Raw genomic sequence first — 13,150 nt, 5'->3', positions numbered from 1 at the left:
GGGATGGGTGTGTCAGAGGCAATGCGATTGGCACAGGACAGAGCGGAGTTTAGGGCTGTTGTACATAGGGTCACTATGAGTCGCAAGCGACTCGACGGCACATAACAACAAAACAACAAAATTAGGCAGTGCCATCTACTTCCTAAATAAAAGGCTTCTGAAAACCCTATGAACACTAAACAAAGAAGAGACATAGACCCTTGAGAAAGCCTGCTGTCAGGGACCACTCCAAAGTCCTGAGTTGCCATGCTGTTGGTTTAAGGACTAAGGTGTGCCTGATTCAAGCCATGACCATTCCAATCACCTGCTATGCATCTGAGAGCTGGACATTGCATAAGGATGACAGGAAAGGAAACTGATACTTCTGAGTTGTGGTGCTGAAGAAGAGTACTGAATATCCTATGGACTGCCAAAGAACATGCAGGTATGTCGTGGATGAAGTGCAACCAGAGTGTTCCTTAGAGGTAATGGCGAAGCTTTGTCTTACATACTTTAGGCATGGTGCTAGGAATCATTCTTTGGAAAGAGACATCATGCCTGGAAAAGTGGAGGGTCAGCGAAAGAGAGGAAGCCCCTCAACAAGATGGCCCCTCACAGTGACTGTGACAGGGGTTCAAATGTGTCAGAACGGTAACAGATAAGAAATGGCTAAGATCTGTTATTGCTATGGTTGCTATGAGTCGTACTTGACTCAATGGCATCTAACGACAATAACTACTTAGTAATGTCAGTCTCTTCTCTCCACCCTTCTCCTCACCCATCAGTGTGCTTGAGCCTCTCCCACCTAAGAATATTTTCCCCATCAGCCCAGCATTCAGCTTTACAATCTCCCTTCACTCACTATGCTAGGTGTTCAAGCTTTTTGAAAGAATATTTTCCAATTTTTATCTTTCCTCGCATTTTTGCATCAAAAAGACTATTATCTGACTTCCATACTCACTGTACTACTTAAATTAGCCTCACCAAGTTCATGGTTACATTCCTAGTTGCTAAATGCTTTTAGCTCTTGCCTCTTTCTCTCACATGTTTTCCTGGATTGTTCTCTGCCCCTTGAAACTTATTACTCACTTGACATCCTGAAGTTAGTTCTACCCTAAGCTCTACCAGTTTTCACCAGAAGATCTTAAGATCCTATATTGACTGTCTTACGTTGTTGTTAGGTGCTGTCGAGTCAAGTATGACTCAAAGAGACTCTATGAATGACAGATTGAACCCTGTCCTATCCTGTGCCATCCTCATCATCTCTAGAGGAAAACTGTAGGATCTGTATAATAGTGGTCTTAGTATCTAAGTGGCCAGGGTGGAGGATTATACCCATATTAACTTGTACATTTCTTTTTATATTATCCATTTATGTCTTCCTCAGTAATATAAAAAAGGTGCTAAGCTACATGAAAGCAGTAACCGTCTGAATCATGTTCATTTAGTTATCTGATGCTGCTATAACACAAATACCAAGTAGATGGTGTTAAAAAAATAGACATTTAGTCTCTCATGCTTAGAAAGCTTGAAGTCTAAATTTAAGCTGCTAGCTCTAACAGTTGTAGAAGAGAGTCCTTCTCAAGCATTTTCCCTCTAGCATCTGTAGGCCCCGCATTCCTTGTATCTTCATCACTACCTTTTTCCAGAATGAAGAAGTTTGTTACACGGGGCCCTGAGTTAAAAGGACTCACTCTGCACCTTGCTTACTCTTCTTGGTGATACTGAGATTCCCTTATCTCTTCTTTCATATCTCAAAAAGATTTGATTCGGGGAGCTCTGGCCTAGTGGCAAGCTGCTGCACCGCAATCGCAGAGGTACACGGTTCAAATCCATCAGATGCTCTGCTGGAGAAAGTGGGGCAATCTCCTCCTGTACCAGTCAGATCCGATTTGATGGTACACATCATCATCATCATCATCATCATCATCACCATCATAACTTTATTAAAGATACAACCTGTGATTGTAAAATGGTACAGTTTAGTTCTTCCTCAAAAAGCTGAACATAGAAACTCCATATGACCCAGTTATTCTACTGCTTGGAATATACCCCAAGAAAATGAGAACTGAGCCACAAACAGAGACTTGTACATCAATGTTAATAGCAGCATTATTCATACCGCAAGAACATGGAAACAACCCAGATGTCCAACCATAGTTGAATGGGTTGAGAAATTAAAGTACACACACGATGCACGCAGAAGCAATGACTTTGTAAATTACCACCTAACTTGGGAGGGACTGAAGAGCATTATGCTGAGTGAAATAATTCAGTTGCATAAAGACAAATAACTGCATAAAACCATTATTGTAGAATAAGTATGAAGATCCAAGTGGGGGAAGGTGGAAGTAGAGGGGTGAGGATCACAGGGTCACACAATTTGATGGGAGGGGGGGTGAAGGAAAAGGGAAAGATTTGGTGTGAAAAACAATGTGTTTGAACTTTGTAAATAAACCAGTATTTTTTAAAAAAGTGAAATGGGGGCAAAATGTGCAACAATGAGTGAATGGAAATCCAAGTTTTCTGTAAACTTTCATTAAAATCACAATAAAAACATTTTGTTTTTATTTTTAAAGATACATCGTAACCTTACAGATTGTATCCTGCCTCATTAACATGACTGCCACCAATCCCGTCTCACTTCAGGTCTTTTTAGTTCCTTGCTATGCATCTGACAGCTGGAAAATAAAGGCTGACAGAAGAACTGATGCCTTTGAGCTGTGGCGTTGGAGAAGAGAACTGAACATCCCATGGACGGCCAAAAGAACAAGTAACAAACAGGTATGTCATAGAGAAAATACAGCCAGAGTGTTCCTTAGAGGCAAACATGATGAAGCTTCATCTCACAGACTTTGGGCACATACTGTAGAGAAGGACATCATGCTTGGAAAGGTAGAGGAACTGAGAAGGAGAGGAAGATCCTCAACCAGGTGGGTTGACACAGTGACTACAGCAATAGGCTCCAGTGTGCCAGGGATTGTGAGGATGGCACAGGACAGGGCAGGGTTCAGATCTGTTGTTCATACGGTTGCTATGATTTGTACTCACCCGGACAGCACCTAACAAAAATCCTGCCTCATTAAAATCATAGAGGTTAGGATTTATAGTACATAGGATAATTACATCAGATCACAAAATGGGGAATGATCTCATAATTGTTAGAATCATGGCCTAGCAAGCTGACACATATTTTTGGTGGATACAGTTCAGTCTATGACCATCTACATATTCTTAGCCTTTTATGTTCTCAGTGCAACAAGCAGCTGTTAAGTAAATTATACCTTATAGAATTTGCCTCTGTTGCTATGTCCAATGTCTCTAGAAATGGTTTAAACATTTTATAGCTATAGATATGCAAAATTTACTCAATTTTGATTAAAAAACTTGTTGAAGGTGCTAGGATGTGAGCTGTGAATACTATCGTTAAAATCCTGAGCCAGAAAAGGCAGAGAAAGAGTAACTTTCGGGTCCCAGGCCAGAGACTGTAGGGTGGCAAGTAGAGAATCTCTCTGTTGAAATGTCAACTTTGGAGAAGGGAGCAGCAGAAGATTGTTCTAAAATGATAGAGAGGAAATCCGATTGTGCAGGGTTTGAATGCTAATGAGTTCTAACATTTCATGGGCAAACTGGTTCCCAGTCAAAGCAGCTCTAACTCCTAATTCAACGGAATGAAACCCTGACTAATCCTGCACCATCATCATCATTTCTGCTGTGCTTAAAAGACAGTTGGAGCCACTGTGTCCACCCCTAATGTGGAGAATCTTTCTTTTTCTAAGGAAGTCCTCAACTAAACTTTACCAAGATAATGTCTTTCTCTAAGGACTGGGCTCTCTGATACCAAAGTATGTGAGACAAAGTCATTGCACTTCTTCCAAGATACTCTTGACATTTGAAAATAGGCTTTGCTCACACTCCACAGACATCCATTCTTCCTCAGTCTTACTTATTCATTGTTCAACTTTTATATGCACATAAGTGAACTGGAAAAAAGTAATGGCTTAATCAAGGTGCTAGGCAGACACAATGTAATTAATGAATGACCTTATGCACTGGTAGTTGACGTCATAGCAATCGCTTGGGTCAGGCCCACCTCAATGGCACACTTAGAGTTGGCCGCTTTGCAGCAGGTTTTCCCAGTGCCCTATGTCTTCTGACTTCTGACTGTTGCTTCCATGGGCAGTGACTGTACTTTCAAGTATAATGAAATCTCTAACCTTTTTTTCCATTTATCATGATGGTTTTGGTTTATTTGTATTTGTGTGTGTGTATTTAATGTTGAGGTATAATTCATACTGAAGGCTACAGTCTAAGTTGGCTCAGGAAGTATTTTAAATCCTTATTTTCTGCAAGCAAGATGATGTCATTTGCTTATTGCATGTTATTAATGAGTCTTCCCTCCTCTCATCCTAATGTTGTGCTTCTTCATATAGTCCAGCTTCTTGGATTAGTCGTTTAGCATACAGATTGAACAAATGCGGTGAAAACAACCTTGACTTGTACCTTTCCTGGTGTTCAACAGCATCGTATACTCTCATTCAGCATCTATTCTTACATGAGCATAACTAAGTGTTCTAGAATTCTTTTGTTTGCACTGTTTTCCATCATTTATTACAATCCACACAGCTGAATGCTTTTGCATAGTTTAATAGAACACAAGACAGCACAGTTTAGTAGAACAAGTAAATATCTTTCTGGTAATCTCTGCTTTCAACCAAAATCCATCTAATGATATCCCTCATTCTTCATCCTGTTCTAAAATCAGCTTGCATTTCTAGAAGTTCCCAACCCTTTAAAAATTATCTTTAGCAAGATTTGACATGCATGTGGTATTAATGATGTTGTTCTATAATGTCAACATTCTATTGGATTCCCTTCCTTTGGAATGGGCACCTCTTCAAGAGGTGGCCAGTTTACTTTTTCCAGTTTTCTGGCATAGATGAGTGAGCACACCCATGCCTTCATTTGTAAGGTGAAATACTTCAACTGACTGGCTCCATCAATTCCTGGAGACTTGTGTGTTTTATCAATGCCTTCAGTGTACTTTGGACAATGTTTGGGTTCAATACCAGTGGTTCTTGGTGATATACTTGTTTTAAAAGCTGTATGCCTTAATTGGCAACTTTTTTTTTACACTGCAACATTTCTTTTTAACAGTCAAGTAGAGTCAATAAACTTTGTTGACTAGCTGTAAAGAAAAGACATACATTAAAGGGAAGGGTTTTAAGCCTGGGTGATTGGTAGAAACATTTTTAATTAAAAAAAGGAAGTTTCCTTTGACTCCTGCATACACATCTAATTAAAATACCATGTACTGGTTGACTGCCTCTGTGCAAAATGACTAGTTTTAAATCTGATTGGGCCACTCACTATGTGATCTGGAGCAAGGCATTCAACCTGTTGGTGCTTCTATTTCCCTACATGCAAAATGCTGGTAATAAAAGTACCTACATTAGGCCATGGTAAAGACTAAATGGGCTAATGGATTTAAGTCACATAGCAGAGTCTTGGCAAATCTTTTGTATTTAGTAAATGTTGAATATATTAAATCAGAGTGAGCTGGGTTTGAGTAACAGAGCAGTAGTTGAAGTTTAGATGTACTATTAGTGACTACGGAGGATAGAAGGAGAATTGATGCCTTTGAGCTGTCGTGCTGGAGAAGAGTATTGAGGGTACCATGGACTGCTAGGAAAACAAACAGATTCATCCTGGAAAGGGTCAAACCGGGCGACTCCTTGGAGGCAAGGATTCTGAGGCTCCATCGAACATACTTTGGACACGTTGTAAGGAGGGACCGGTCCTTGGAGAGGGACATCATGCTTGGGAGGGTGGAGGGACAGCGCAGGAAGGGAAGGCCCTCTATGAGGTGGATTGATTCAGTGACTGGGGTAATCGGGATGGGTGTATCAGATACGGTGCAACTGGCACAGGACAGAGCAGAGTTTAGGGATATTGTACATAGGGTCACTATGAGTCGCACGCGACTCGACGGCACATAACAACAACAATTAGTGGAAGATTCATCAACAATCTGCATTAAATGACACAACCCTGCTTGCTGAAACTGAGGAGGACGTGTAGTGTTTGCGGCAGAGGGTCAAGGACTGCAACCTATGGATTGAGGCTCAATATCAAGAAGACAAAGATTCTCACCACTGGGCCAAGTGGCAACATCAGGATGGATGGTGAAGAGATTGAGTTGTTCACAGCTTTAGTTTGCTTGGCTCCACAGTTAACACTCTTGGCACCAGCAGCCAGGAAATTAAAAGACAGATTGCAATGGGAAAGTCTGCTGCTAGGGACCTCTCCAAAGTACTGAAGAACAATGATGTCACTCTGGAGACTAAGGTGTGCCTGATACAGGCCATGCTCTTTGCAATCACTTGTTATGTATCAGAGAGTTGGACAATGACTAGGGAGGATAGAAGGAGAATTGATGCCTTTGAGCTGTGGTGCTGGAGAAGAAGAGTAGTGAATGTACCATGGACTGCTAAGAAAACGAACAGGTTCATCGTAGAGAGGGTTAACGCAGGCTGCTCCTTGGAGGCAAGGATTGTGAAACTTTATCTGACATACTTTGGACAGGACATCATGCTTGGGAGGATGGAAGGACAGCACAGGAGGGAAAGACCCTCTAAGAGGTAGACTGATTCAGTGACTGGGGTAATCGAGGTGGGTGTGTCAGAGACAATGCGAATGGCACAGGACAGAGCAGGGTTTAGGGCTGTTGTACACAGGGTCGCTATGAGTCTCAACAACAACAGGACCTTATAGTAAGAAAAAGAGCAATTATAGGTATCAAATTTAGGAGTGATGGGTAAAGACACATTTTAAAGCTTTGCATCTAATGACATTTAGTGAAATCTTAAGAATTGGAAACATATAATGGTGATATTTTTAAATTTTAAGTGCTGTTTCATTACTATGCATGAGTTTACTTATGAGTAAAATGAAAAGTACTGTTATCACTTAGGAGCAAAATTCACCCTGCATACTTCTCTCCTGTCTCGTTATTTTTGCATCTGATGGGCAGAGCTGGGTAGCTGGGTCATACTTAGCTTTAAAGGAGCTAGCAGGTCACCTTAATGCAGGACAATGTTATGACCTAGTGAGTTTATGTGACTCCAGTGTAAATCTAACCAAATTTCCAGATAAGTGATGGCTTTCCCCACCTGAACATAAAGTAGTGATACCTTAATGACAACTTTAATATAAACATGGGTTTGGCCCACAAGCCATCAGCATAACTTAAAGTGACATGTACATGTTGCTCAGGGGTAGATGACGTCCTGTTTCTGGGTCCACTTGATCAAAGCAACTAGTAAGAGAAGTCATTTGAACAATCGGAATTTCTTCAAATACTGGCTAACTTCTTCCTTGGGGTATGGTCGGAGTGCAATGCAAGTGGCGATATTCTCTGGCTGCTCCAGCCACAGTGTGTGGTCAATGCTCTTCTGCTGCAAGGTCTCAGCCAAGTCTTTTAGGGTGTTCTCATCGGGGGCCTACAGGGAGCAGAATACAGACTGAATGAATAGTCTACTTAGGCAGTGCCTGAAAAATGAGGCCCAGATAAAAGGGACTTCCTTTAAACTGAAAGTGGAGGGGCAATTTTACCAAACAAGGGGCTGTAGAGCATACCGACAGATTCTATCAAACTAGCTACAGTACTTTGTTAATTAGTATTTGTAAACCTTTAATTTTGTTTATTAAATCAATAACATTCTTCAGAATAAATACTTAAAAAAAGTTAAAAGTTAAAATTTGTAATGGTCAGTTATTAATAATGTTACTAAAACAAAAAAAGATTTTACAAAACAACTTTGTTGTTCATCCCACTGCAATCAATTTGATTCCAACCCCTAGTCACTCTCCATAGAATTTCCAAAGCTGTAAATCTTTATACTTATACACTCTTGGTACCAGTAATCAGGAAATCAAAAGACGAACTGCACTGGGAAACTCTGTTGTCAGGGACCTCTCCAAAGTGCTTAAGAGCAATGATATCAGTCTAGGGATTAAGGCGTGCCTGATCCAGGCCATGGTCTTTGCAATTACTTGCTATGCATCAGAGATTTGGACAATGACTAAGAATTACAGAAGAATTATTGATGCCTTTGAGTTGTAGGGCTGGAGAAAAGTATTGAACATACACCATGTACCACCAGGAGAATAAATATACCTGTCTTAAAGACAGTGAAACAAAATTTCTCCTTGAAGGCAAGAATTTTGAAGCTCCATCTCACATACTTAGGGCATGTGGCCAGGAAGGACCAGTCCTTAGTGAAGGACATCATGATTAGAAAGGGACAGCACAGGAGAGAATGGATTGAAATGGATGAGATGGATTGACACAGTACCTGGGGGAGTGGGATTAAATGTGTTAAAGTAAGAGACTGGCCCAGGACAGGGCAGGGTTCAGAGCTATTGTACATAGGGTCGCTATGAGTTGCAAGTGACTTGATGGCACATAACAACAACATCACCATAAATCTTTACAGGAAGATACTGCCCAACTGTCTTCAGGGATCATGCTGATGGATTCAAACTGCCAACTTTTTTACTAACAGCACAGTATATAATGCACTATCCATACAATCTAAGAAATACTACATTTGAGTTATCAATTTATGACTATATGTGTAATATGGAATTCTAGTGGCTTAGTGGTAAGGAATTATGCTATCAACTCAAAGTCACACAGTTTGAGTCCACTGGCTTCTCTATAGGAGAAAGTGGGGCTATCTGCATTGATAAGATTTGTTATTAATGTTATGTGCCATTGAGTTGACCACAACTCATAGGCAACCCTATGTACAGTAGCTCCGAACCCTGTCCTATCCTGAGCCAATATCACTGTCTCCAGCACACTCATCCCTATTAACCCAGTTACTGTTTCAATCCATCTCATTCAGGGTCTTCTTCTTTTATTGTCCCTTCATCCCTCCAAGCATGATGTCCTTCTCCAAGGATTAGTCCCTCTTGGCACATGCCCAAAGTATGAGAGATGGAGCCTGAAAATCCTTCCCTCCAAGGAGCAGCTTGATTTCATCCTCTCCAGAATAGACCTGTTTGTTCTCCTGCCAGTCCATGGTATGTTCAATACTCTTCCCTAGCACCACAGCTCAAAAATACCGATGATCCCCTGTCATCTTTAGTCATTCTCCAGCTTTCTGATGCATAGCAAGCAAGAGCAAAGACCATGGCCTGGATCATGTGCATTTTAGTCTGTAAACTGACACCAATGCGCTTTAGCACTCTGGAGATTCCTGACAGCAGATTTTCCTAATACAGTTCATTTTAGGATTTCCTGATTACTGATGCCAAGGGTGTTGATTATGGAGCTGAGCGAGCTGAAATTTTTAACAATTTCAATCTGTTCTCCATCTATCATGGTATTGCCAATTGGCTCAGTGGTGAGAATCTTTGTCTTCTTGATGTTGAGCTTCAATCCATATTGAAGATTACAGTCTTTGACCTTTTGCAGAAGATGCCTCAGGTTCTCCTCAGTTTCAACAAACAAGATGTATCATCTGCATAACACAGATTGTTGATGGTTCTTCCTCCAATTCTGATGCCACATGCCTCCTCATAAAGCCCAGCCTCTTGAATGATCTATTCCACATACCAGTTGAAAAGATATGGAGACAGGATGTATCCCTGATGCTCTTTCCCTGATTTTAAAACATGCAGTATTTCCTTGCTCAGTTCTGAGGACTGCTTCACCTTCCAAGTATAGGTTTCACGTGAGCACAATCAAGTGTTCTGGGATTTCCATTCTTATCAGGATTAGCCACAATTTACTGTGATCCACACAGTCAAATGCCTGCGCATAGTCAAGGAAACACAAATAGACATTTCTCTGGTACTCTTTGCTTTTGGTAAAGATCCATCTGACTTTGGTTATGATGTCACTAGTACCATGGTGTCTTCTAAAACCAGTTTGTATTTCTAGTAGTTATCTGTCGAAGTATTGTTCCAGCAGTTTCTGGATAATCTCCAACAGGACTTTGCTTGTGTGTGGTTATCAATGACATTGTTCAACAATTTCCACATTGTTGGATCACTTTCTTTGGAATGGGCATAAACATGAATATCTTCCAGTCAGTTGGCCTTATAATTGTCTTCCAGATGTCCAGGGCAGCATTTGTTTGTTGAAATATGTCAAATGGTATTCCATGGATTCTTCAGGCCTTATTTTCTGCCATTTCCTTCAGAGCAGCTTGAACATCCTCGGTCATCACCATTGCCTCTTGATCATATGTTGTTTCATGAAATTCTTCTGTGTCAGCCAATTTTTTTTGGTATAGTGACTGATTTATTGCCTCAGAAAATCTGCTGCAGGGTCAGTTTAGAGTACTGTGAACATGAGTGGTACACAACAATATATGTAAAAGTATTCTAGTAAAACAGAAAATGAACATTCGTAAGGTTTCTGTAAGGTTTGGGGCTTGGTATGGAGGAGATGGCCATCAACTCTAGGAATGTCATCTATTTCTCCGTCAGCACAAGGCGGCACTAAGGCCTAGATGCTCTTTAAGATTAAAGGTTGATACTGACTCATGGTGACCCCACACATGTCAGAGAAGAACTGTGCTCCACAAAATTCTCAATTTCTGATTTTTTTGGAAGTATATAATCAGGCCTTTCTTCCTAGGTGCCTCTGAGTGACCTCCAACCTCTATTGATACCCTATTACCGTCTGCATTGCCCAGGGACTCAGCCAGAACATGTTCACTATTTTTAAAAAATAATGAACTAATGATGTACACCCTGGTGTCTGACAGTTCTGTACCAAAATGTTAACACTCGGTAAAAGCGTGATTTAGGCAACTGAGTTCACTGAACAGGGAACAGGGAACACTGAGTGCTCTCATCTCTTGTGGGTTAGTTCTGTGAATGAAAACAATTTTTTAGCATGGCTTTAACACGCCAGCCTGAGAATAGGTAAGGAGCTCTCGTGGCACACTGATTAACGGCTTCTCTGCTAATCAAAAGCTGAGAAGTTCCAACCAATCAGCTGCTCCACAGGCGAGACACACAGATTTGGAAATCCTATGAGCAGTTATGCTCTGTCCTACAGAGTCGCTCTGAGTTGGAATTCACTACAGAGCAAGGGGGGGGGGGGGTGTTGTTGTTGGTGCATAGTGTACCTACCAAAAGTTGGGATCATACTCCAACAGCCTGCATCCCACACCTATCTACTGAGTTCCCAGTGAGATCCCCGAGGTGCAGAGAAGTATTAAAAAAAAGCCCCGATGTCCGGTCTTTGCATGCACCGACCCAGAACAGCCAAGAGAATCAACTCTTAAATAGCAAACAGCTGTCTCAGATGTCAGTAAATCTGGACGCCACACCCACTCCATCCAGGTGGTCCTCAGCAAGACAAGACCACGCCCGCTTTCGGTCCAACACCCTCAGCGTTCCTCCCCACCCCACCCCCCGCGCAGGGGCGGGACTCACCTCGAGTACCACCTTGTGCATGCGCCCCAGATTCTGGAGGAAAACCGCCGTGTGAGGATGGTCGCGGTGAACATGCAAGGCCGCGGTGGCTGCGTGACAAGCCTGCGCCACCAAAGCTCCGACTGGCCAGGAGAACGGAGCCTGCGATAGATCCTTCCGTAGCACCAAGTACTGCACCAGGAGTTGCGGCTGTGCGGTGGAAGCCGCCATCTTCCCGACCCAGAGAGAGGAGGGGCCTGCTCCCGGTGCATGCCGGGATTGGGGAGGCTCCCTGAGCGCCGCCATGGTTGTGTACGGAGGGAGCGCAAAGGACGCTGGGATTTGTTGGGCGGCTTTTAAAGGCGAGAAAGGCGGGAACTGTCATCTCAGGACTCGCTGAGCAAGACAAGAAATGAAAGAAGAGTAAGAACTAGGTATGGACGACTTCAGGATGAGGGTGGAGACCTGGGCAGAGCGTCCCTGCGCTCCTGAGCGGGCAAGGTGGGGTCGGGGTGGTAGACCTGCACCCGGGAAAGGACTGGGAGGATCAGGAAAGGTAGTACCAGTATGGACGCTTGCAGCAGGGAAATCAAGGTTCTTAAATCTCGTTTGCCTGCGCAGCTTCTTCAGGAGACTCTTGGAAATCTGAGGAGGAGATGGAGCCAGCAAATACTCCAATTCAAGAAGGCTGGACCAAAGGAGGTATGTAAAGCGCCCTGTTGTTGATTTTTTTAAGGTGTTGACCCAACCACTACCCCCCACCCCGTCTAACCCCTCAGCATTAGAGCTCCCTTTTTTACTAACTGAAGTTCAACATAAAGAAAGCAAAGATTCGGAGTGCCGTCAGGCGCCAAAGTGTTTCTCCCCCACCCCCCCCCAGCCGAGCGGGTTCACCTAGCTGAGGCGCCATATTGAAAGGGACAAAACTCCGGCGACAGCGAGTGACAGAAATAAACCCCTGGATGCCCTTGTTTCTCCAGCTCTCAGGGCCGCGATGTTCTACCTAGAGGACTATTTGGAGATGATTGAACAGCTTCCCATGGACCTGCGGGACCGCTTCACGGAGATGCGCTAGATGGACCTGCAGGTCCAGAATGCAATGGATCAGCTAGAACAGAGAGTCAGTGAATTCTTTTTAAATGCAAAGAAAAATAAGCCTGAATGGAAAGAACAAATGACATCCATCAAAATGATTACTATAAAGTTTTGGAAGATGCAGCTGACAAACCAGATCTATGACTTGGTAGGTCGGTATTTGAGAAAGCTGGACCAGGAGCTGGCTAAATTTAAAAAGGAGCTGGAAGCTGATAACGCTGGAATTACAGAAATATTTGAAAGGCGATCTTTGAAATTAGATACTCCTTCACAGCCAGTGAATAATCACCACGCTCATTCACACACTCCAGTGCAAAAGAGGAAATACAATCCAACGTCTCACCCTAAGAAAACGGATCACATCCCCAAAAAGAAGTTTAAATCTGAAGCTCTTCGGTCTACTCTTACATCCAAAGCCTCTAAAGAAAATACACGTGGATGTCGGAATAATAATTCCACAACCTCTTCCAATAATGCTTACAACGTGAATTCCTCCCAGCCCCCGGCATCCTATAACATGGGCTCATTATCGTCAGGAACTGGCGCCCGGGCAATTACCATGACAGCAGCTCAGGCCGTTCCAGCTACGGCTCAGGTACTGTGGGACAGGTCCAATTTTTTGTCTGCGTCATTGGCA

At 42.7% G+C, this 13,150-nt stretch overlaps 1 protein-coding gene and 1 pseudogene across 1 annotated transcript; one reads left to right on the top strand and one right to left on the bottom strand.

Annotated features, from left to right (window-relative positions):
* Positions 1-7,310: 7,310 nt before the first annotated feature.
* On the bottom strand, positions 7,311-11,667 carry PTRHD1 (peptidyl-tRNA hydrolase domain containing 1). Its single transcript, XM_006880624.1, has 2 exons — positions 11,440-11,667; positions 7,311-7,481 (listed from the first exon to the last, which is right to left on the bottom strand). Exons 1-2 carry the CDS (start codon positions 11,647-11,649, stop codon positions 7,311-7,313), a joined length of 381 nt encoding a protein of 126 aa, XP_006880686.1. The 5' UTR covers positions 11,650-11,667.
* A 745-nt stretch (positions 11,668-12,412) lies between these two features.
* Positions 12,413-13,150, top strand: part of LOC102869785 — a 14,840-nt pseudogene continuing 14,102 nt past the window's right edge.

The sequence above is a fragment of the Elephantulus edwardii genome, unplaced genomic scaffold (assembly GCF_000299155.1).
Source record: "Elephantulus edwardii isolate Elephantulus edwardi_28Jun2011 unplaced genomic scaffold, EleEdw1.0 scaffold00009, whole genome shotgun sequence".
Classification (NCBI taxonomy): domain Eukaryota; kingdom Metazoa; phylum Chordata; class Mammalia; order Macroscelidea; family Macroscelididae; genus Elephantulus; species Elephantulus edwardii.
This window is presented reverse-complemented; position numbering and strand designations above follow the sequence as displayed.